At 42.0% G+C, this 25,708-nt stretch overlaps 1 protein-coding gene across 1 annotated transcript; it reads right to left on the bottom strand.

Annotated features, from left to right (window-relative positions):
• Positions 1–4,286: 4,286 nt before the first annotated feature.
• On the bottom strand, positions 4,287–24,658 carry BLMH (bleomycin hydrolase). The gene is made up of 12 exons (XM_086624635.1): positions 24,646–24,658; positions 24,260–24,457; positions 23,718–23,827; positions 22,926–23,067; positions 21,572–21,660; positions 20,151–20,243; positions 16,097–16,252; positions 15,421–15,579; positions 15,255–15,322; positions 14,724–14,841; positions 12,247–12,316; positions 4,287–5,647 (listed from the first exon to the last, which is right to left on the bottom strand). The coding sequence occupies exons 1-12, from the start codon at positions 24,656–24,658 to the stop codon at positions 5,496–5,498; spliced, it is 1,368 nt and encodes a 455-aa protein (XP_086480761.1). The 3' UTR covers positions 4,287–5,495.
• Between the last annotated feature and the right edge of the window lie 1,050 nt (positions 24,659–25,708).

Below are 25,708 nucleotides of genomic sequence, written 5' to 3'. Positions count from 1 at the left end.
AAAGCTGTGATGTGAAAAACAGCATGTTAAGAACATAAAACTACCTCTCATGATTCATCCTGGCTTTTTTATTCAGTTGATTTTTTTTTTTTTCCATTAATGTCTTCTGCAGCAGCATGGGTTTTTTGGTGTTTTTTTTTTTTTTTTTTTAATTTCTTGCCAAACAGTCTGGAGCCTTTGGGGCATAATATAAATAACAGACATGAGATTTCAGGCAAACCCTTCAATTTTATGACACTTATTTACCCCATATGTGAAAAACTTTCGGGTCCTGTACTGAGTCAGTATCACAATGTCAAGAAATCCTTTGCACATTGGTAGGCAAAATCCTCATGATTTAGGGAAAGTATGAAAAAACAAGAGGAAGAAAAAGGACTTCACACAAGACATAACTTCAGACACTTCCACAGATCTCCACAGATAAAGCAGCTGTAGATTCCAGTTACCAGTGCCAGCACAAGAATGGGACGCATCCATCAAATTACCTATTAACAGTAGTACCAGCTGTACTACGAGATTAACAATAATTCTGCAGGCCTGTCTCTGATTCACTGCCAGTAAGAGGATAGGAACAATCTTCCAAATAACACAAAACAAACAAATCCTAAAATATTTATTTGTTCCCATCTTTTGCTTAGTTAGGAATCAGACTACATTTAGAAGCTATTAAGCTTGGCTATGGGATAAAAGGAATTCTGCTTGCCCTTCCCTGCTATTTTCTAAGCTGACTGTGCCGGGATATACATCTGGGAATTAGATGGGTTTTGGAGAGGTTTTGCTATTTCCACTACAACTGTTTTGAGAAAGCATTCGGATGGAGAAATCTGATTCTGAGAACTTAGAAACCACCGCTACACGTAACCTCTCCTCCAGCCTCCTCCTTTTCTTAGCAGTAGTTATTTTCTAACTTTTGATTGAATCTGAGATAGTTGAGTTTTATAATATTATCTGTCAATATTTTCCACCTGTCAGAAGAATTGGTTTTGAATTATCACATGAAAACTATATGGTTTTGTTGACAGTACTAACAGGAAACTACCTGTTAGTTGTCCAGTTCCTCAACAATCCCAAAGTCTTTAAAGATTTGCAAAGGATATAAAGTGAAGGAAGAAACAGCACTGAAACACAGAAGGGATTCAGTGGGTTTGTTTTTTTTAGTCTAACGTAAGCATCTTTTTACCAGCTGGATGTTAAATTTTTTGGTAATCTGGGTTTACAGTTCATAGGGCATAGAACTTTCTTTGCTGAGAGACTAAACCTGTAGCAAGCTAGGCTTATTCCCACATTATTTCCATTCCATCAGTTGGAAAGAGTTTAATTTTTGATCATCTCTGAACCATTTCCTACAAACTGACAGGAGTTAAGTATTCTGCTCCTCGTTTACATGCTCCCATACTACCCTGCTGGAGAGGTGCTGGGCCAAGTCTGCTAATTTGTTCTGTCATCTCTGGGCTGTACTCTGACTTCCATGCACTTGAGGAGAGACTGAGGGTCTTCTGGATCCAGCTGTGCCTTATGCTATGCAGGACACCGAGAACTTCCTCAGCCTCCGTACAGAGCGTAGGGCCTCAGGATCATCTGCTCAGCTATCTCCCAGTTGAGGGCTGCTGATCACATCAGTGATTTTTCCATTAGGACTAAAGGGTAGAGTGATCCAAGTAAACATCACATCAACAGGAGCTGTAATGGAAAATCATTTTATACATACTGGTTTTATTCGCGTTTCAAACTACTGTTTAAAAACAAGCTCACTTGCCTGTAAGGTATGACACTGATTTATGGGTAACAGACAGCTACTTGGCAAGAGTGCCCAGCTATTGATTTTTACCAAAGGCACAGACTCGTTTTCGTGGGTTGTTATTACACAGGTGGCAAAACAGAGAATGTCCCACCTAATATTGTGCCAGCCTTGAATGAGTGTCATCGGCATGAAGCTTAGAACAGTTTGTTCACTGCCCTTAGAGTCCTCAAAGTAGAAGAAATACAGCTCTTGCTTTGACATATGTATTTCCTCTCCTCTTCCCCATTCCTTCTTACAAAGAACTTATAAAATTGCTGGGCATAAAGGCAAAACTTTCTGCCAGATTGGCTTCATTTCCTATAACGTGTTTTAGCCATGTGGATTTTCTGTGCTCATTTGAAGGAACGGAAAAAAAAACATACTATTGTATAAGCTGTACAGGGAAATATCTGGGCAAGAGCTGCAGAGATAAGCACATGCTGGACAATACTTTTAAACACTCAAATTAACAAAAACTGGCTTGGAAACAGTTTTTAATTTGTCAGACTCAATTCTCATCAGTGCTGCCATGGGCAACAAAAATGTTAGTCAGTTAAACTCCAGAGAAAAAGTTAATTCTCTTTGGCTGCTGTCCCCCCTCATAGACAGCACAAAGGAAATAGAAGAACTGGTGTAATGTCATAAGCAGAAAGATTTTTGAAAGACCAAAATACTGACCTTTTGGAAGGAAAAAAAGCCCCCAAAACAACACATGCATTAGTCATAATCAAAATATTGTGCATAATACAGCTTCCCAGGAGATTTGGCTTTGTTTCAGAGCCACCAGGGTTCAGCACCAAGTACAAGACTGTTTACTCACTTTGATGCAAGTAACACAGCATGAGGGAGAGATTGTGCATTGCAGACCCGTAAAGCCAAAAAGGGACCTCAAAAGGTCATCTGGTCCATCCCTTTGCCAAAAAGCAGGATCAATGCTACCAGTGCTGTTTCTGACATGTTCTTCTGCAACCTGTTCTTAAAGATCTCTAACAATGGAGACATCTCACATCCTCAGGCAATCTATGCCAGTTCTTCACTATTTTTATCACCAGAAAGCTTCTCCTAATCTCGCTAAATCTTGCTGCAGTTAAATTTATCAAAAAGTCATGGGCTTCATCATGAGCAGTGGGAACAAAATTCCCTTCTTTAAAGCATCCATTTACAAATTAAATGAACATGATGTATCCCCTTTTCTCTGACTAAACTCCATGATTCTTTCAGCCTTTTACTAGCCACAGTTTCAAGTCCTCTGATAATTCTTACTGCTCTTCTCTACGCTCATTTTGGTCTGCATTTGCCCTGAACTAGATACTGCACTCCAGCTCACTCTCCAAGTCTTGGACAAAGCTGAGTAACCTTACATATACTGGAGGCTATTTCTCTGCTTATACACCTCAGTATTCCATTACTTTTTTTCTACAAGAATATGTCATCAACCATGACATTTTTACATTTTTCTTTCCACATCACTCAAACTTAGTTCACACTTGTTCTCCATGCTGTATTCGCATATCCAGTTACTCCTGGCTCGGCACTGTTCCTTACACAATACACATAGTTTGATAGAGATGACATTTTCATGAACTTAAGAGTATAAATCAGAAGCAGCAGCAAAATATTTGACAATAACCTAATAATTAAATATATTTGACAAATCAACAATACAATATCCTGATAATTAGAAGGTATGCCCAAGCTTCCACAAAGATAACTGCATGCGATGCCTGCTTCTGCCAGTCAACACTGTAGAAAGCAAGAAAGGTCATCTGCCTGTCCCAAGACACAGAAAAAGATCTGAGCATTAGAACTTGGAGTCTTCTAGATTAGGAAAATCTACTGCAAAGGTATAGTTTTGTTATGGCTAGTGACTGTTACTCCTAGAGAAGGCAAGCTGAGAGCAATAGCCATTTGCTCCTGTACCCTCACAGCTCTTGAGACGACAGAAAACCTTTTGACATGAGCCCAGGATAACATGAGCTGGGTTTTCCTAGAAGGGAATCAAATTATAGTACCACTGTACTGCCAAAATACATTCTGTGCACCTCCACAACAGCTTTGTTACTTCTGCAGAAAATACTGCAAAGTGCACAGACTCTTAAAACACATCATTCAAGGACAGTAACAATAACCTCCTGCTGCTGTTCCACACCAAATTCTCTTCTCTAACCAGCACTCCTGCCCACTTCAGGAAACATTAATCATAGCAGGTTGAATAATCTCGGATGACTCCTAGACAAACCCTAATCTGGATTTAGTTTAGCAGGAAACATGCAGACATTATTCAGCTTGGCATTTTTAATATATGTACATACATATACACACACACGCTTGTATAACTAGCAGAAGATATTCTTTAAAATAATTAAATAACTTTCTACCTCTGTAGTCCGAATGGAAAAGTCAAACCAAATTGTAGAGTACCTTAACCATACCAAATATCCTTTTTTTGCTTGCACTTGCCTTAAGCAACATCAATCTGCTACTCATGACAGCTGGCAGTTGTGATTCAGTGTGGCTCTTTAACCTCACTTACCCTCTTATTTGCCTATGACTAAACCCAGTACAGAACAGGAAAACTGTGAGGGTGCACACAGAGACAGCCTGCCATTTTGGCACAATTAAATCAAAGGATTAGTACTGTGATCATCACCAAACTATTTGAGTGCCTGTAGGGCCGAGATACTACATTTGGGTTTATCTTTGTTGAGTGAGAGGAGCATCTATGATTGAGAACATGAAGTAGCATGTTCTCCTGATATGTTCACATTCTGGCTAACTTAGATTTGTTTGCAGGTCACTAATATCTTTCCATTTCATTAGTTACATGAGGCTCATTTAAAAAAAAAACACATATAACTGTACCAGTCACTTTAGAAAGTGTTTATTCAAAAGCTTCATAGCACCATCTTGTTTTTTAAAACATCCAGATAAAATGCAGCAATTAAAACATTGGTTTTTCTGTTGAGCATGACACTAACTCCAACCTGTGAACATACTTATGGTTGTTCTTGCTAATAAACTGAAAAATAGCGCTCCTGTGCACACAGACATAGCATTGGGCCTTGATGTGGGTTATCCAGTCTTACCTCGATAATGGAAGAATAGAAACAAGTGAAACTGGAAACCTCAAGGAAACAGTTTCCTCCCACCTCCAATTCTGTTTGAAGAGAAAATTTTCTAAAGGTAATTTTTAGCAGTTCCAATTCTTATGTCCCCTCCATAACATCAGCAAAACTAAAAATCTAAGTATATAAAATATTTTGGGCATTCTTTTATGGTACAAGTCAGATCATGAATGGTTAATTTCTAAGTATCTTGATGTATTTCTTCTAACAGTCACCTAGCTGTTAATTCTAAAGGGCCTTTTATAGCTGCCTTTTCTAAGGAAAACACTGGTCAAAATGATTCTACTAAGTTACTATACTTTTTATTAAAAATTTAAGGTAAAATCAAGCTGCCATTGACAGCACTGGTAATACATTTTCATTATGAGTTTTTCCTTTTCCTATTTTAGTTTTGCAGAGTAGCTTGTCTGAGAGCTTTATTCAGCCTGGTCAGTAAAGCGCTATTTTCCAAAGATCCTTAATTTACATTTCAAGAATACAGACCATGCTGAGTGCTTGGTCACATTATCATTTGGCTATGGCTTCCAACCACTGGAATTCGCTATTGCATCTACTTCTGGTTGACCATTAAGAGGCAAAAATTCTTTAGTTCACTTGGCTAAAGCCCCCATAGGATCCCAAGCTGGCAAAACAATTGGTTCCTGCTGCATCACTGCCAAGATGTCTTCTGGTACATGCTTCTTATCCACCACAACTTCGTACACATACTCAGAAAACCAGTCATCAGTCATGATCAGGTAACCTGGAGATGAAAACACTTTGTTACTGCAGAGAACCATTACCAATGCAGTGAAGCAGTCACATATACAAGTTTCACCTATGAATGATGCAGTACAAACAGCACCTAATCATACTTTGTACCTCTCAAGTAAAAAAAAAAATCCCAAAGAAATTAACATACGGACTAACCCGATGTACTTCATGTGCACTGAAAGACCAAGCAAGAAGCGTACTAGGAAAAGCAAGACCCAAAGTATTCATCATTCATGCTTCCTCTGTTAAAATAGGCATTGAGAATATGCAAGTGAATTACAAAGCCTTAAAAAACCCTTAGTATTTAAGGCAGAATGTGAAATTATCTGAATTTAGAAGTTATTAGAATTATCTGGCTTTAGGAGTTTACAGGATTTGGTTTAGAAAAGGGAAATTTTCCAAGTGAATATCCAAACCATCTTTGGCTTAAGAAAACTTTGCTGGTTTAGTTTTTGCAGTAAGAGAACGAGGTCATCTGCTTTCCTCAAATGTAAAACCATCTAGTTTGGCTGAACTAAATCTGAATTTTCTCTGTTAATACAATTCTTACTGAGAATTTCAGTGAACTGCCTTTGAATTGGGGGTGAAAAAAAGTCACATTTAGAGTATCACACGTTTTAGCAGAAAGCTACCATTGGAAACAAACTATTCAAGGTGAACTGAAAATAAGAGCAGCTGGGAGAAAGCAAGCATTTAGAAGACAGATGAGGAGGCTTTATGTAATAAAGTTCCTCATGTCCTTATACAGTATCATCACACAATCAAATGAAACAAGAAAATGTCCAAAGAATATGGACAATAAATGCATCTATCTACACCATCTTGTTTCTAAAGCAAGAGATCAGATAATTCCCATAAATTAAAACCCCTATCAATTGTAATCCGAGCTAGCAGCCATTTTGGAAACACTGCCAAAGGGAGCTGCCTTGATTATTCTGTCTTCAGGATATGAGTTCTTGGGACACACAAAAACCTCTCACTCCCAAGAGCCAACAAGTAATTGCACCCTGAGAGGATAATGAACTCTGCTTCTGACATCCTGTATCTCAAAGCTTGACAGTGCTGATTAGGATCGCAGCGTCTGAACAAGAAGGAAACGCCAAGCAGAACTTCAGAACATGCAAATAAGTAAGGTCGCTCTTTGAGAAGTCCTGTGCCCAGTGTCACGATGAAAGCCATTATCAATTTCTTCATTAAAAGGAGACGCATATCCGTACGCAGCAATACATACAGCTCGGAGCCTGCCTAAGGCAACCCTGAGCTCTGTGTTCCATCCAGGTAACGGGCAGAAGCAGGAAAGAAACAGAAAAGTTTCTTGCGTTTCTGAGCAGGGTACACAATGGAGTTCTACCTCAGGTAATTAAGCTATTGCTTCTTCTCAAACTATTTGTATGTTACGGTCAGGATATAGGACAGAACTGGGAACAGCATCATCTTGCACTAATAGAACACAGCACCTGGCTACAAAAGTGTACACCTGTGTATGAGGCTGGTCCACATTTCTCTGACTTACCCAAAGGAAAATCTGAACCTGTAGCATTTCAAAACGGACAAGCTGCTGGCCAGGGAGAGGTCAGACGAGGATGAATGGCCTGTGAGTTACTGCCTAACCAGGATTTGGGCACCTCAAAATAAAGGCCCTGCATAGTTCCCCAAGGACCTAGTACAAGCCACTGGGTGCTTGTGCCTTAACTCCTCCACAGGGAGAACACATTCACAGAGTCTGTCATATTGTAATTATGGGATGATATATATACACATACATGAACACAGACACTTAAGTGTCTACAGTTAAATCCTTAAAATGTCTTCATGCAGCAGAGTTAAGTATGCAAGTCAGTATAAGAGATTAAAAAAGTCAAGAGGGAGCTGACTTTTAGCTGAAGATGTACCACAAGAAAGTTCTTTTCCTGCCAAAACAAGCAGATGGACCCCTATCAAATGGATGTGATAACATGATTTAGTGTTCCCCTCTTGCTTGCCTTTAAAAAAAAAGATATCCGATGGGATAAGCTGGGTTCAAAGTTAGGTAATAACGTACTGTGTCTCTAGAACAAAAGAGTACGCAGAATAATTAAACTTGCCTTTATGGCTGACAGAGTGCCAGTGAAACACAGAAAGGAAATATTTGACTGGGAAGTGACTTTTTTACCTCAAAAAACAAGCAATGTTTGTCAGCAGCTGTGTTTGCTCCTTGAGGAAAAACAGACGGTATTCCAAGAAACACTTATACAACAGATATGAATTTAATTACTAAATATTTAGAGAGGCAATGCTAGGCTGTTCCCAGGGCTTCCCTTTCTCTGAGACAAACACCACCACAAGAATTCAGTTCTGCCCACTCCACAGAGCATGGGCATACAAATAACTTCATCCCACGATATCCAAATCGGGAGTCACAGTCTTTCCAGTCCTCACCATGCAAGTCTGGGGATACAGGTGTTATCTGGCACCTTAAAGACGATACCCAGGGAAAAGCAAGAGGGACCCCATGTGAAAAAACACTTCCATTTCCTACCAACAATAAGTCACTTGTTTGTTTTCTAACGACTCGAAGTCTAGTCTCTGGGGTTTTGTTGCAGGCTGTACCCTTTATCACCCTGTTCAAGAAATAACAGAGTTGGGGCTTGCCTGTATCCCCCACACCCAGCTGGGCCTCAACTGGGATGTGCCAAGTTTAACATCATTCTTGGCTGCCTCCTTGCTGATGTGGACTCTGGTTCTCTGCACCAGACTTATCCAAGCACAGCTTCACAATTCCTTAACAAGGCAGATAAGAGTAAAAAAAATAAATTACTGCCAGACAGACTCAGTGGCATAGCAAGAGAGCTAGGACAGACTACAAATCCTCACCCTCCTATACCAGCAAGTACTGGACACTGCAGAGCCAAAAAGCAGGGCAGGAGGAAGGGGAAGAAACCCTGGCAAGTTACTTGTCATGTTTGAGAATGAGCTCTGAAAGACAGATATGTCCAGTTGCCTTTAGCTCAACAGTGCGTTGTGTGGTTATACCCAAGAAAATCATTTAGGGATTCACCTCCCTGAAAAAAAGTAGTCTGAAATAAAAGTCAAGCTTCATAGTTCTGATGGGATTTTCTCTCAAGGCACTTTTCCAGGAAATTCCCTAACCAAAATACAGACAGTGAGCAAGACTTTCCAGAGACCGTGGTCCCTACCAGTACAAAACAGATAAACGACAGTGACTCACCCAGAACAGTTCAGAGATGGCATGCATACAAGGTACAGGCAGGCTTTATTCAAGTCACTCTGGGGTCCTATTATATTTCAAAGGAACAACTAGCTCCTCTTAAATGGCTCTAGGAGAACTCATTCTGGAAAGTGAATCCATATTTGGAAGAGAGATAAAGTCTAAGGAAGATAAACTGTTACTGCAAACCAAGTAGCAAGTTAAGCCTAGCAAGCTGGAAAACAAGTTGAAAGCAACACTCAGACGACTAGTGTGAGTTTAATTTTGTGTTATTTCTAACTTAAAGCCTGAGGCATTACACTTTTCATTCTAGCTGCTGTAGGTTTTTTTGATTTTGGATTACATGCTCAAAGTGAAGAAAGCCAAAAATGCATGTGGCCCTTCACAGTCAGAGCCTCCACAGCTGTCAAGAGCATTCACTGATACTCCGGCCCAGTAACACCAGCACAGAACTGCCACTGCTCAGTCACAGCTCAACAGGTACAACACTTACTAGTGGTGTCAGGCTTCAGTCTACTGCACTGTGGTTTGGGAGTCATAGCCAGTATCCTGAAATTGAGCCCAGTTTTTCTCCGGTTGTAACAGAAAGCGACTCTGAACCTTGGCCAGGGAGCACTCATGGCCAGCACAAAGCTGCTGACAGCCATTAACTTCAGAATGGAGTCCTAACCAAAGTCCACTGTGCAGTGGCAGAGCAAGCCGAGTAAGATGCTTCCTTCCTGGAAGCATTCCTCTAACACTAGTAGCATCTAACATCCCAAACCAAGTATCTAGAGTGTCTCAAAACAAAGTGTTCTGGCAATAAGAGCACAACTAACCAGGCAGTTTATGTTTTATATTCTCTATTATACATAAATGTTCTTAACAAAGTAGTTATTAGTTTGAATTTGGAGACCAGAAAAGTTTTGATGTTACTTTTTAGTATTGATTTGGCTTCTTTACATTCCAAAGTACCTTTTACTCCTGTCACATTGAGGAGCCTTGAAGGCTGAACATCAGCATAGTTCTGTTATTTTGACATTTTTATTGGAATACTTTGTTGTGAATATATACAGCTAACTCAGAACAGACACTACTGCAAGACCAAGAGGCCAGAACAGAAACTGTTCCAAGAATATTCTATGTTTTTGTTAGCTGTTCATGTACAAGATATCAAAAGCTTATGAATAAGACCACATCCTAAAACAGTGTTTCCGGAAATAGTCTACTCCCAGAAGAAACCCCCAACATCCTGGGAAATTTCAGCCATACCAAATCTTGTGAGCATAACATTTGTGATTAATCTGCAACAGAAAAATGTGGTCAGCAATGACTATTGTGTTATGCCCTGGGACACACCAAGTCTGGCTCGGCACGCTCAGTGGGCTTATCATGCCACGGCCCAGGCCACATCCGGCCTGTCTCAGATAGGAGATGACAAAAATCATGGAGTTTCCCTCCACTTGGTTTAGGAAAAGCTGACTGACTGCAGGCCTTGGCAGAGCAAAGCAGAAATGCTCTCACACCATCAGCCCCACTGTCCTCATGCCGGGGAGGTCAGAGCTGGCCCCCAGACCAGGCAGAGAAGCACCCTCTGGTCATTCCCAGCCTCAGTAGGGAAGCAACTAGAAGCAATTTCCTAAACCACCACTCGGCTGTGACTCACCATTTTGTCCACACCACCTGCCCACATGCCATGCCAGGCTGGTGCATCCACCCCACTATGGCACTTACAAATCCTTTTTCAAGGAACAATAGTGCGGGCTGAGAGTCATCAACAGGAAAGCAAGTTCATGCAGAAAACCTGGCACGAGCTGAGCTGCGTGCCACTGGGTTTTGTAGTTGCTAGTGCTTGTCACACCAGAGGGGAACACTGCAAGGATGCCACAGGTCGTGTTTTCAGCACTGCTTTAGAGAGGCAACCAGAATTACAATTTAAACAAATATTTTATTTTACAGACAGGTGTTGGAGCTAGAGCAGTTTACACTGCAGCTGTTCACAGCACAAGCTGGAAGCAGCCATTCCCTCTTTTCCTCATTTACAAAATCAGTAAGTAAAAGCTTGCAGTGATTGATAAATAGTGCTTTAAAAGAAAATATAAACCACTTCGGTTTCACACATGAATCACTGAAGTACTATCAGCCACAGCCAGCCTAAGGTCCCAAAGATGAGTCAGCTGTGGTTTACAGATTTAAACTTAGCTCTGTTACCAAAAACTTTGCTACACTTAAAAGTATTGCAGTGAAGTCCTTTTTTCTGCTTTCATACTAGAAGGAGAAAGCACTTCTATACAGTGCACTTGGAAGTGATCCCATCCTATTTGTTACTGCAAAGCATTTCTTATCTATTGTCCTTTTATTAAAGGATCGGTTTACATGCCCACTAGAATTCTCTGTACTTCAGAAGAGAAGTATTACCACATTTTTCAGACTAATACTACCAGATTTCTCAGACTTGTGTTCCACAGCAAAGGATTACGAACAACAAAATAGCAAAGGTTCTGCTTGTCAAACTCATGCAGCTGCTGGCTTTTTGACATGGATAATGGCTGGCAATTTACTTGTGATCAACAGCAAACTGTTATACAATGCTTAGGAAAATAAGCAGCTTTACAGCAATAAACTAATCAACCTTAAAAAGTTATTTTATCAAAGTTTATGACTTTAAACACTTCGTTATAGGAACTTCAGATACATTTTTTCTAGAATTCCTTTGATAAGCCCTACTACTCCCAACAGGACCTGCACTCTTCATGGTACACTCTCCAAATACTAATATTAATGTGACCTGACAGGATGTCACTCAAGCTCTCACAGGTGAAGAGAGAAGGAAACCACTATTATCCAAATTACTTAAAAGTCAGATGGTCTGAATCCATTTGATCTGGTGACAGAAGTCTACCAGTATCTTCCCATTACACTGCATACACTAAGACAGTTTTAGATTGTGAAAAGAGAGAATATATGCCCAGTATCATTAAGCTATATGCAGAGTTCCAGTTTCAGCCTCCATAAGGGCTCCTGTCAACTCTGTCCTCCTGCTCTTGGGACCGAGATGCCCCGTCTGTCAAGAACTGTCAATCACTTATGGCGATCTCCCAAAAATGCAGTTGCCTCTACAGTTGAACTTGCAACCACATTGTCAAGTTTATCCAGTGACATTTCCTGCTTCTCCAGTCAATGTTTACATTTGATTTGCTTAGATTTAAATCACAATTAAGTGAAGAATGTTTATCTTCCAGGAATACAGTGCCATAACTCAGTGATACACACGCTGTTTGCAGGCTTGTTTCACACACGTCCCAGTGAAGGACACACAGCACATCCACTTTCCCCCTTCCACCTCCTTATTTCCAAACACTAAGTTCAGCCTTCTGTTCCCATGACTTGAAGTTACTTACCTTTATTACCACGGTCTTCACCCCAGGAGTTCTCCACTCTCCATTTTTCAAATGCATCTTCTTGTCCATCCTGTGACAAAACAAGTCAATGGCTGTTCAGCAGTGAAGGGCCATGCAAGTTTATAGCAGCCAACTCTTTCAAGTTTAAATCCAGCATCAAACCACAGAGCTCCACTCCCAAAAGTCTACAGGCTTTCGCAAGTTTCAGACAATGGCTTCTTGTTAATTGGTTGGAGAAATGTAATTTTCTAAACTACTTGGCCACCCGCTTACATAAAGTATGAGGAAATGTGGTCGAGAGCCTGCAATAAATATTTATTTTAACCAGAAAACTTAAATTTAAGTTTGGACTTTAACTGTAAGAATTTGAGCAGCCTTCCCTATCACCTGATAGGGCACAGGGGTCTTCTGAAATGCAGAACCCACAACTCCCTTGAATGAGGAATCAGAGGAAAGGAACAAGGGCAATGAAGTCACTGTAATTAGAACAGTATTAGTAAGTGCAAACACTGGAAAAATCCAGCTGAAGGATACAGCTCTAAGGCCAGGGATTGGAATGACAGACGAGGTTTCTAATGAGCATGAAGTGCATCTGACTTTATGTGCAGAAGCATGCAGCATTCCAGCTGCACTGGGTCTCTCTGAAGCCTGGTTCAAATCTGTCAAGTACATAAAAGCACTGAAGACAGCTTCCTGGGCTTGGAACTGCTGCTTCCTTCAAGCAGCCTCTCATAAGGAAACAGCAGGTCCCTTGAGGAACCAAAGAATAGTTATTCTTTTGCTACGAAATTTATTTATTTTTTTAATACAAAAAACTAACCTGAAAAACACCCCACAAATCCATTTCTAACATTCAATGGAATATTGTTGTATTGCTTCCATTCTCACTTACAAAACACAGGACAGTCCTTAAAACAAGACACTCGAGAGGTACCAGACTAAGGATAAGTCAACTCCTGATGCTATGGGACAGAAACTGGGATAAACATGTTTACATGCATTAAGTTTTTAACCCAAAGGTGCATTTAATCCACATCAATTTTTCACGTTGTAAAATCATAATAGGACATTTTAAATCTTCAAAGCCTTTTTATAAAGGTAGGTAAATCCAAAGTATTACAGTTTTACAACTGTTTATCAAAGCTCCTTTAGATTAAGTTAAGGTTTAATACAAGACAACATGTTCAAACAAAAAGTAGAAATAACTTCGTCCATTTTGAATGTGGAAAAGCCTCTATAAATGCCAAACTTCTAGGATAATTTCTTTTAAACAGTCTTTTGATTTTAGAGATGCCATCCATCACATACTGATCTTATACACATCCTTAAGGAAATCAGGTCACGTTTGATCACATTTTACGCACCTACGCATTTAGGCATGCACAAGAACGAGTTTAAAAATCTAGACCATAGACTACAGCTGCCAATAAAGTGCAGCCCGTAACTGGTGACAATTAGTACAAACACACACACTTCAGCTGTGTATAGAGAAGTATGTTTTGAACACTAGAAAAGTATCATTTTCAATCTCTATCTGAAAAATGATTTTTTTTTAAAAGATGTGTTCATGCAATCTGATACATAAAACAAACGTTAAGAGCTCAGAACACAACGGGAAAAATATTCAGTTGTAAAAAGTAACTCAAAAATTTGCATGACTCAGCAGTCCTATCTCAAGCCCTCAAACTCCAGAGCTCAAGCAAACTTTTGCAGTTATATGCAAGCTGTTATTTCTCAGCCAAGGTCACGCTGGACAGGAAGAGAACACTTCAAAGAAACTTTTATAATGACAGCTACTGGAAATAAATGGAAAACATCAACACTACAGATAACCCTGAGTTGTAAATTTTCACATGCGTCTTTTTACTTCATATGTGCTTTGTTACGCTGCCAGGAGCAGATTTAGTTGTGAATTCATCTCTGCCACAGAGCTATTTTGGACACCATTTTCCTTCCCTAATTATGAGTAGGTCAGAGAGGCCACATGCCAGTGAGTTGCAGGAGGTTAAGACTGTTGCAAAGTGCCTCCTACTGGCATTGTAACAGAAGGAGCTTCACGCTGTAAAACGTAGATGGGACTAACCCAGGCAGTGGGACACGCTAGGAAATACTTGCTGTCGTACTAGGTTTCTTGCTCAGCAAGATACATCAGAATCTGTATTTAAAATTCAGTTAAGATAGGTTTTCTGGGATCTTAAAATAAGTTGACTTTCTTTTCCCTTTGTCCAATAAATTTTGCGGGCAGAAGGAAAGAAGTCCTTGACTTACCAAAAATTCTTCCCTCCTTGTTAAGTATTTATAGTTCTGAACACTCAAACACAAACCACACAGGCAGAACAGACAACCTGGGCCTTGCACACATGCTGAACTCGAGCAGAACAGCTTACGTGCTGTGCATGAGCCCAGAACACAAATAAACTCCCAGAATATTCAAATACATCCGTGCAAGCATCAGAACTTCAGGAAGGAGACTCTACCTTCTCGGTGACAGCTGTCAGGACCATGGCATGGGTCATCAGTGATTCTCCAAAGATTAATCGCTCTGCTTTGTTCATGTTCTTGACGGAGACACCGAACACCAGCTCATGATTAAATCTATCAGAAAGCCATGCAGCAATATCAAAAAGAATGCAGGGAGGATTCTCACTGGTACCTCAGGGTATCAGTAGACTTGTGCTATCTCAGGAGCCAGTGCACAGGCACATAAATTTAACTATTTTTAGTGTCAGAATAAATGCAAAAGACTGATCCCTTTAGGGGTTTCTCTCACCAATCACTAGACAATTCAAATGAGTAAGAATATTTAACGATCACTTGTAGTGCATCTTTAAAGGATTCAGATCTTAGCTAACAAGTGAAAAAACATTGCTGCTGCTGAATTACTTAAATATACTCTTTCTGGGTATATAATCCAAAGTATGGACAAATTAGCTTCTTAAGCAGCCAAAGCACTCTTTATGTCCTAGCCAAGTATCCCAAATGGTATTCTGTTTTGATTTTCTACTTACATATTCATGTCATTGATTCCCAGCTTGCCATAGAAGTGCTTTGCAACATCGCAGCCAAACCACACAGCCTAGAAATAGAAGGAAGAGTCATGTCTGGGCCATATCCCAGTGAGTTTTACATGACAAGAGCTGCACCATGCCATCCATGAAGAGAAACCAAACAAACCTCGCCATCCTTAATAGACGCTGCAGCTAATTTTTTCAAGACATCAACAGGCTGGTTGTTATAGAGCGTTTTCCTCCCTCCTGCCATGTTGCCCAGGTACTCCACTGTGTACAGCCTGTTGTACGGGTTCTGAGGTCGGGGATCATTCACTAGGCAAATCTGCCAAAAAACAAGATGTCATAAATTAAAGTGCAACTTACCTGAAATCTTTGAGAAATTAATCTAGATGGATTTTAGAGAATTGCTTTTGTCCCAGCTCGCTGTCATCCCATTAGCAAACAAGCCACTTGGCTGAAGTACCACTTTTTTTTTTTAAGCTTTTGGTTTTTTTTGTTTTATAAGTTCACCTCAGAACTGTGGCATAGCAGCTTTGCACGTTATTCCTGCTCTCTAATGGCTGTCTTATGGCACTTTGACTCATTAGATCATTCCATATTTTATCATTACAAAATCATCATGGACTTGCAGCAATGCAAGATCAGAGCTAATTGAAGGGTAGAGTGCAAACAGGAGAATAGGGAGAAAAAAAACACAGGGCCATGTTTGACTTGTGGAAGCAGTACCCATCCATATGGTGCAGTTACAGGGGGGGACAGTACCCTTTCAACAGTGGAAAATAAGTCACATAGCAGCAAAAAAAGGTCTTGAGAAGCTACTGCCTTTCAGCATCCCCAACCTTGTCCTCCATGTTGAAGTAAGGCTTCACATGCTCATTGTAGAACTCCACTGGTGTCATAGGGCCATATTTGTGGTAGTTCTTCTCCTTATCCCGGAACTCCCAGCAGAAGGTCTCCGGAGGGCTGCCCAGGCAAGTACTCACTATTCTGAACACCTGCACAAAGAAGCAAACAGCTGTGAACTTGCTGAAACATGCAGGTGTGCCTCTCCTCCCACAGCAATGCCATTGATGAATGGACTTCTCCATGTGAGAGCCAACTGGAGATCTTAACGGCCACCTTTGAAGAACATGAATAAATGTACACATATGAATTATTTGCATTCAGCTCTGGAAATCCAGGGGTTTCAACAGTTCAACATCAATCTGAAAGGCCACAGAAAATCAACAGAATCTCTCTCCATTCTCACACTCTTACCTTCTCAGGCACACCATCAGGCAAAATAGAAGCTTAAGGCTTAACACATATATTCCAGGTTATCCTCGGAATGCAGCAGCCACAAGCAAAAGCCAGCACACTGCCCAGTCTCATTCCAACATTTCATAAGTAACTCTGAAGCTCCTGCAACAAAATACTTTCCCAGTGCAAGAGAAACTGATTCTGAAAAGAAATCTGATTTCTGAAATCTGATCAGAAAACTGATTTCTGAAAAGAAATCAAACTGATTCTAGAAAGGCTTAAGCGTTCAGCATCACCTGTTCCACCAGGTGGTTTGCCCCATGCAGAGAAAAACCAGCCCTCCTAACACGCATGCAGCAAAACGTTTTATCCCAGAGTTTCCCCTGTACTAATCCCTTTTTTCCTGTAATGTCCATTTGGATTTCAAAGATGGGCCTTCACTTCTTTTCAAAAGCCTCAAATAATCTTCTCATCTGTTTTAATACATTTAACAGTGTCTCAGTTTAGGGCTGAGCTGGCAGGTTATGTAATTTATTTCAAGATCCCTGCCTGCTGACTGTGCCATCCTTTGCAGCTGACAGATTTCTATTGATTTTTAGCATGAAAAGTTGACCAGATTTCAAGTTATCAGCCTCCCTGTGAATCAGAACATGAAACAGCACTTAAGAATCACTACTGCACTTTCTCACGGGGCTTATCGTAAAACGTGCTAACTCATAGGCAGTGTAAGCAGATGACTGTCTTTAGGGATATTTAACAGGACCTGCCACAGGTACTCTGAGGCCAGACAATTCAATCATATTTTAACAGGTTTGAATCTGTTTTACTTCAGCAGACACTGGGTCTACTTCAGCTCTGTCCGTGTCTTGAGCAGGAGATAAGTCTTTTTCTTGCAAGGAACCAACAGGTTATTTAAAATAAGAGAAGAGGGAGTCTCTCAGCTTTCCTGGGCTGTCAGTCTTCACTCTTTCCTCTCACTGAGTCTTCGCAGGAGAGGAGACAGAACACCTTTCCCAAAGCTGACTTACTCTTTCTGGAGCCAGTTGAGCTGATTAACATGGATCCTAAGGCTCCATAAGAACTAGCTTTGTGCTAGTGTGCACCTTGTGCTGATGGCAAAAGGAATGCCATGTTCACACTAAGTGACATTATTTGGCTGTGTGTAAGATACAAATAAAGGTGTTCTTGTTCCAAAGAATTTAATAAAATTAGAAGAGATTAATTATGAGTTGAAACAAGGGTGTGGGCTCAATGTTTTTACTGGAGGAACTCAAACATTTATTTCTCAATAAATACATTAAAGAGTAAATGTAAATCCCTAAACTACTATAAATATTTAATTTTACAGACTGCACAAAAGGTGGCATTTGCTGTGGATACACCCACGTTACTTGAGATAACACCAAGTGGTGAAAGATGAGGCTATGAAAACAAAAAGCAAGAAAAACACCTAAAAGGAGAGCAAGGAGCAAGCAGGCTCCAGCCAGAGGAAGGAAAGTGATGGAGACAGAAGTCTCAAGTTAACAGAGGCAGTGGAGCCTGGGAATGGCCTCCCTCAATTGTTTTGCCACCACACCCATCATAGGCCATCTCTTAGTATCTCTCAAGCTTCCTCTATCAATAAATAAAATAAGGAGACATATTTAAACTAAAAGGTGACTTATATCACTGACAACTAGAACTAAGATAAGGCAAAGATATAGTGGCTTGTGCTAAAAAACAAAATGAACAAGGAGGGGAAAGAAGGACACTGATAAGGAAGAGTCTACAAAGGAGAACAGTAGAGGAAGAAAAATTCAGTCACATGCTCTGCGCCGATTTCAACTTCTGACCTGCTGTGCACTGGTTTGATAAGAAAAATGTTTACACAGTTCTGGAGTGAATATTTAATCTTGTGTTCCAGTACAACTGCCCCATTTCATCTGGAGCACTGCCTCCCAGCATGAGTGAACCAAGATTTGCTATGCAAATACAACTTCACAGATCAAACCCAAGTTCTGCTTTCCTACACACAAAAATAGATGCAATGCCACTTATATACATACAAACACGTGAAATAAAACAATGGTCTCAAACCTTTAAAACTAAGTGTTTCTAAGGTGTACAAAACAGGTGCAACTGTGCACTGCAACTACAACGTTTACTGAAAGTGACTACTTAAGTTGCAAACCACTATTGCTGCTGCAAGATGAAATACTGCGTTAACTTCAGAGAATTAAGCACAACATTTTTACAGTACAAATTGCCATCAGTTAAGGAGCCTTTATTGCTGGTTCCAGGATCCCTTGTCAGAGGGCAAGAGGCTCTAAACAAACAGAGAGACATTTTGCAGTGAACTGTATGTCATTGCCCTGAAAGTGAACATCTCTAGGAAGCTTTTGATATCTGCTATAAAATCATTCAAGGGCTTTTGGACACGCACACTGGAAGTTACATTAATTCACTTTTGAACTAAGTGCTGACTGGCAACATATTGGAGTAGGCTTGAAGCACAGAATTATTGTTGATCTTAAGGCATACATTTCATAGAAGTTTTAGTTTCAATAATATAACCCATGGAACATGAATCAATTTTCTTTTTTAATCTAACCTTAAAATTAGATAAAAAGCTACAGGTTTTCACACGATGTCCAAAGATGAATTTCCAAAAACCAAACCAATGCATTAATACTTGCACAGTAGTGGAACTGCCTAAAGCTTTACAGAAATATCCCAAGGTAGGTTCTGCCTAATACTAATGTTTATTGAATTGCAGAAAAACTAAAACTCATAACCAAAACATTTGATTTCTTGAGTCATCTAAAGACAGACATTGAAACCACTGGGTCACTTTGCATTGTACGTTTGAGAAATGAATGAAATACATCCTTTTTTAAAATGGACGCACTTGGTAAAATTAAAACAGCCTGAACTTTTAAATTAGCTTTGGCTATTTAAGAATCAAGTATGAGGACTACTGAATAAGAAAAATGGCACGTTGCCGTTTCACATTCAGCATAAACAGATGGAAGGCTAGCCACTGCACACACACACCATACTACAGACTTGCTCATCAGTTTGATTTTGAGTTAATTCCTACAGCCAGAAACGGATGCTGTGATTCCTTCCTCTGCTGTCCCCCCAGTGTCAGACCACAGCTGGATTCAGCCTCATGTTCAGCTCACATCTTTTCCATAATGCAGAGAAATCCCTTTTGTTGTTCTTTTCTGCTCTCTTGTGGGGAATTTCTGCAACAACACTTGTGCTGCAAGATTTTACATTCAAAACCATCAGAATGCAATTCTCAACTTGCCTCTTTCCTACTATTTATAAAAGCCTGATAGGCCACTATTTTTATCTCTTAAGATACAAAATGTTGCTTTCCTACAGAAAAGGGCAGATGTCTCTAAAATGCCATCGTTCTGGAACCTATAAATTCAAGATATTTCTCTGGAAGTATTATAAAAACTCAGAATGAGATAAGCGACAAGCCACTTCAAAAAATTGACTCGAATACCTCCAAGCACACTGCCATACACAACATTCGTAGTTAGGCAAAAGGCGCGTGTTTTGTCCAATCCTGAGAGAACAAGATCCTACAGAAAAAGAGTAAGCAAGGAATCTCATCCATTCTAGCCTCCCGTTCCAAGCTCCATGTCACACAAGTACATTTACCTCTTCTATCATAGTGTCCATTGCAGCACAAAGTTCTCCTTTAAGTGTTCCAGTTTCCACCATATTTCTCAGCCGCAAACAGTATTCCCTCATCTGTTTAAAGAGAAAGCAATTTTATTATAAGAGCATGGAAGGTGCCACCTAATCAGTTTCCACAACTTCCTATCTGGTTGTTTCAGGCACCTATTTTACTCTTCATAACATGTTTGCAAAATGAAAAGAAACTTCCTTTCAGAAGGCTTTGTTAGATACTGATTCTTTAAAAAAAAAACCACCAAGATAACTGAATTATTTAAAAGATCACAAAAAAAAATCAGAAATTAACAAATATTGCAACTCAAATACTGTTTTCCAACCTCTGATTTGAAGCTTACAGCCAGTAGCTTTTCTTAAGGCTTGACTTCTCTTGGCCCAGTAACTGATGATGCAACATCCCTACGCATTGCCACCTCTGTGACTCACAGGGAACAGACTGTATTCATACTGTAAAATTTGTTTTGCAACTCTAATGCATAATTGATCTCTCGGTTGATAAAAAGAAGGGAGCCTTTCCCCACTGCATGTGGAATTGCAGTAAGAATAGCATGTGCTTCCCATTACTGTCACCATCCATAAGGCCAGGAGCAGTGAGCGGGGCTCCCACAAGACCAGCTGCTTTGCAATGTTCAAGACTAGAGTAACATTAACACTGTCCATTATCTCTCAGCTCATCTCAGCACGTATTTTACAGCTTTTATGTGGATTGCAGCTGGAAATTTTCCCTAAGCCGGTAGCATATGAACTGGAAAAAAATAATTGAAGCACACTGAAAAAAAAAAATTAATTCTCTCTCATCTAGCTACCTACAGTAGCACCTTCCCAGATTAATTCATTTATGTAGTTCAGGGAGCACGCTTAACACCTTACTTCAGGCAAAGCTGCACACTTCCATACTGAAAGCTGATTTTTTTAAGATTCAGTGCTTTGGAAATACTTTTTTTTTAATTGTTTCCATCAAATTTGGCAGTAATCTCTGGAAACCTTGGCATACTGGTTGATGAAATGCTGAGGGAGGAGAAGAGAGTCACCTAGATGCCAAGTGCTAGTTTTGCAGAAACAGACTTAATCAGCCACACATCAGGAATTAACTTTTCGGAAATCTGAGGATTAGGAACAATCGCGACGAAAAACATGTGAGGTACTTTCAAGTTATTGAAGCCTGGCAATGGCCATCTTCCATAAACACACTTTCCTGATCCATGTTTCAAGGCTACCATCAGACTTTGCTAGGACTTTAGGCTGCTTTTTGAGTAAAAGCAAGTGAATTTGCTGAGGTGCACTTAGCACTTGGGTCAACGAAAAAAAATTGGAAGTGTAGGAACACTTGGAGCAGAGTCATTCCCATCCCCTCCCCTTAACTGCATCATCTGAATCAGTTTTACCTTATGATTCAAGATCTCATTCATCCTTCTAGTAGCCTCAGTGGTGTGAGACTCCGGGAAATATTTCTTGGGGACAACACCATACTTTTCTAAAAGGAAAATAATAAAACTATGGGTTAACAATTGCCTTTTCCAACAGCAGATTCTAGTGCTTCTGCCTATACCCACATAAAAGCTAAATAGAGTTGGGTTTTGTGCAGATTATAAAGGGAAGCCTCTTGTTTAAACATTACAAGTATTCAAAGTTTACACTTTAATTTCTGACTGAATCTTGACCTCTGATCTGCATTCCAGACATCCCAAAAGGTGGAATGCCTGAACAGTTCAGTATTGTTTAATTCAACACTTTTAGAAGTTCTAAACCAATTAGTGCTTTTCAAGATTCTTTTCACCAGAAAAAAAGATTACTTGAAAATTAAGCTCCTGAAATAGCTTCTGAAAAATTTGTCCTCTTCTGAATTATTCCATGTATTTTATCTAATGTTAAGTGACTAACTTCCCTGTCTCCTTTCCTCCTCAACATTTCTAAAACACCAGCAACAGCTCAACTTGCTTCCTACTTTATTGTACCAATCAAAGATCATGGAAGGCTCTGGATGTAACAGCAGCATCCAAAAGTGTTCTCTGCCCTGATTAAATATTTATAACAATAGGATATGGAAAAAAGTAACCTCCAGGCTTCAAAGAAACAAATTCCTTTTGTGATTCTAAAATTATATTATTGGCTTGTTGCTTTACAAAGGCGTCTCATTATTTCGCAATACAAATGAAAGCAAATGACAGTGTAATTCAGACACAGAGAAGCACCTCCTTAAGCAGTGTAAGGAAGATCCCACTTATGCTGGATCTTTGTAAGACCAGCATGGCCACATTCCACATCATTTCCCTCTTGCTGATCTTTATACCATCCTTCTCCAGGCTGCAACTCTCAGATAGTTTTGCTTCTGCCTTGTAGACATACCCTGGTCTAGCAAAGTGTTTTTCCTTACCGTGCACCCTAAAAATTGTATACATGGATATACACAAACCACGTCCAGCTGATGACTAAAGTAAAAAGAGATTGAACCTTTTTACTAAATGGAAAATCAAGGATATCTGATGGCTTCTGTTGATCTTCTGAGCTTCTATCATCAGCAGCAAAATGCAAGAGTGAAGATACCAAATAAGATTTAAGGCTAATATTTATAAGCTAGCATGAAAGAGGTCTTTGTTTACAAAAAAGGTAGTGGCTAATGGCACCACGTTCCTTAGCAAACTCCCAGGTCTCAAACTCAATTTCTTCTTCTATTTCATTCCTTATCTCTCAAACCAGTGTGCAATTTCAGGAAGGGCTCCTAACAACCAATTCTCTTACCAATAATGTTAACCAACATATCCCACTGTCCACCATCATTTGTGGGGTTGGTGAGCAGGTACTGTACCAGTCTTCCTTCCACAGGCTCCTTTTTCTGAGCTGTTTCCACAAAGGCATTTAAGAAGTAGTAACAACGCTCAACCTGGAATGGACAGACAGGAAAAATAGATATTTTAAGTGTAACATTGCACATTAATTCACTCCTGAGTATTCAGTTCTTCAGAAGTCCCAACCAGATGAAGTTGCCTTCTGCTCATCTACAGAAGTTATTTTCCCCACTAGCGTGCCAGGGCTTATCCTATAAACTTATTTTTGTCACAGACTGAGTATTTAGGAGTGAGTTAGCACAGAGCTTGAAGGTAGGGGAACAAGAAATGTGAAACAGAAGTTGTGCAATGAAGCCTGGCCCAAAATAGTACTAGATTTTCTCAGTTTCCTTTAGAGGGATAAGAGCAGGCACACAGCTCACAGATCAGCAGGTGACCAGAATGACTGAAAGCTCAATGGAAAGTCACAGTCATGTTTCCCCTAGGCCTCCGTCAAGTAACCTGAAATACGCACAACACTCGAAACAAGACTTTTACTATCCCAAAACACCAACATCTTCACAACTAACTTCTCAAGCCAAAAGTCCCACTTTGCTCGACTCACATTTAAGATACAAATTTAAAAAACTTTTGGAGTTTCTTTGCATGTACGTTTTCCACCTGGATTGTTAAGACAGTTCAGCCTAAAAGAAATTCTGTCCCACTCCTAATGCCCTAACACAACCTGCGGCCTGTGCTACGGTACCTTATCCCAGAAAAAGAGATACGACTGGCTGAATTCAAACTCTTCAATGTTGTACTTCTTCATGAAAGGAAGACGCATTGCATTGAGGCAGGAAAAGATCCAACATCGCCCTGAGAGATCAAAGGAACAAGAATTAAACCGAAACGTTTCAGAGCTGCGCAAGACTTCTGGGTTTTTAAACACACAATTCATGACACCATTCCGCCTCAAGCCTTTGGCCGGCTGTTCTGGCTAGGATTGCAAAATACAGAGAAAAAAAAAAAGCTCATCAGCAGTTCAGAAACCTTTTCCTGCAAACGCAGGTCTTCCTGCTGGTTTCACCTCACACTTCACAGAAGAGAAGCGAACGCTGCAGACTGTTACCAACTCCAGAGGATGCTGCAGGCATCCCATTTTCTCCGGAGCCCGACGGAAGGACTCCAGCGGCGACCATCGCTCCCGGGAGCGCCGTCAGCATTACATCACCCGCCCCAAACGGCAGGGCCGCCGAGGGGGCGCGCCCCGACTCCACCGCCCGCCCCGACCCCCGCGGAGCCCCTTACCGGAGTTCTTCTGGTTGGTGACCGGCTTGCCCTCGGCGGGCACGGCGTGCTGGAAGACCTGCACGGTGTCCTGCACCACCTGCCGCTGCAGGCACACCTCCAGCGGGTCGTTGCACGTCGCCACGTTCTGCGCCAGCAGGAACCGGGGCTCGGCCCGCAGCCGCCGCGTGAAGGCGGCGGCCTTCTCCGTGCTCAGCCCTGGGGGCCGCGGGGCAGCCGTCAGCGCCGGCCCCGCGGCCCCCCCGGCAACCCCCCCCCCCCCCCCCCCCCCCGGTAACCCCCTCCCCCGAGCGCTCCGGTAGCCGCTCCCGCCCCACTGCTCAGCTAACGGTGTGTCTCCCGCCCCTCCCCGCTCCATCCCGTCGCCTCCGGGCCCCGCCGCTCACCGCGGGCGTTCATGGCACCGGCGGCGCGAGCTCCCAGCACCCGCAACGGAACGCGCCGCTCCACGGCCGGGCCCACCGCGGGTCGCGCGCCGGCGCGGAAGCGGCTCTTATAGCGCCGGTACCGGAAGCAGGAAGTGGAGCCGCACGCACCGACCGGGGGGGGGCGGGAGTGGGTCGGCGCGGCGGGAGGGGGCGGACGGCGCGTCGCGAGGGACGAGCTCGCGGCGGGGGCGCGCGCCGTTCCTGCCGCGCGGGGGCGCCGGGGGCTCCGTCCCCTCACGGCGGGGCCTCCGTTCCCGTTCCAGAACGTTCCGCGCGGCTTCTCCGCCCGGAGGCGCTCCGGTGCCGGCGGCCGCCTGTGGCCCGGCCCGGCCCGGCCGCTCGGGCAGCCGCGTGCCCTCAGCCGGCGCTGCCCCCGGCGAGGGACTCCCCGCTGGAGCAGCCCCGTCCCGCTGCCGCGGGCGTGGAACGGCAGCGCGCGGAACGGGGCTCTGCCGCAGGTGGCCCGGGAGCGGGAGCTGGCATCGGCGCGGCGGCAGCATTCCCGGGGCACCGGCACGTCTCAGTCGAGGACGCGCTCCGGGTCGTTCTGCAGAGGGTTGCTGTTGAGCAACAGCCCTGCTCATAGAACCATACAATCATGGAACGGTTCGGGTTGGAAGGGACCTTCAAGATCATCCAGTTCCAACCCCCCCGCCATGGGCAGGGACACCCTCCACTACACCAGGTTGCCCAAAGCCTCATCCAACCTGTTCTCATCCCAGGAGAGTGTTTGCACATCACAGACTCAAATTGATTGACAGCACACGGTGTTTGTTGATGGTGTTAGTACCGTACCGCTCCGATGAGACCTTAAAAGCTTGCCGGAAGCTCAGGAAAAATGCTTGAGTGGCGTATTTTTGGGGGGGGATAGAGAGGTTTTCCTGCCGTCACAGTGCTGGAGCATTTGCACCAAAATTGCCACTGCGGATTGTCACGCGCTTGGGGCTGCCCTGAGGTCTGCTCTCGGCCAAGGGAGGCAGGAAGTGCAGCAGCAGCGCAGTGCCAGGCAGCTTTCGCCCCA

Source organism: Tauraco erythrolophus, chromosome 21 (genome assembly GCF_009769465.1).
Source record: "Tauraco erythrolophus isolate bTauEry1 chromosome 21, bTauEry1.pri, whole genome shotgun sequence".
In the NCBI taxonomy this organism is placed as follows: Eukaryota; Metazoa; Chordata; class Aves; order Musophagiformes; family Musophagidae; genus Tauraco; species Tauraco erythrolophus.
The sequence above is the reverse complement of the archived record's forward strand: the minus strand, read 5'-3'. Positions and strand labels throughout refer to the sequence as shown.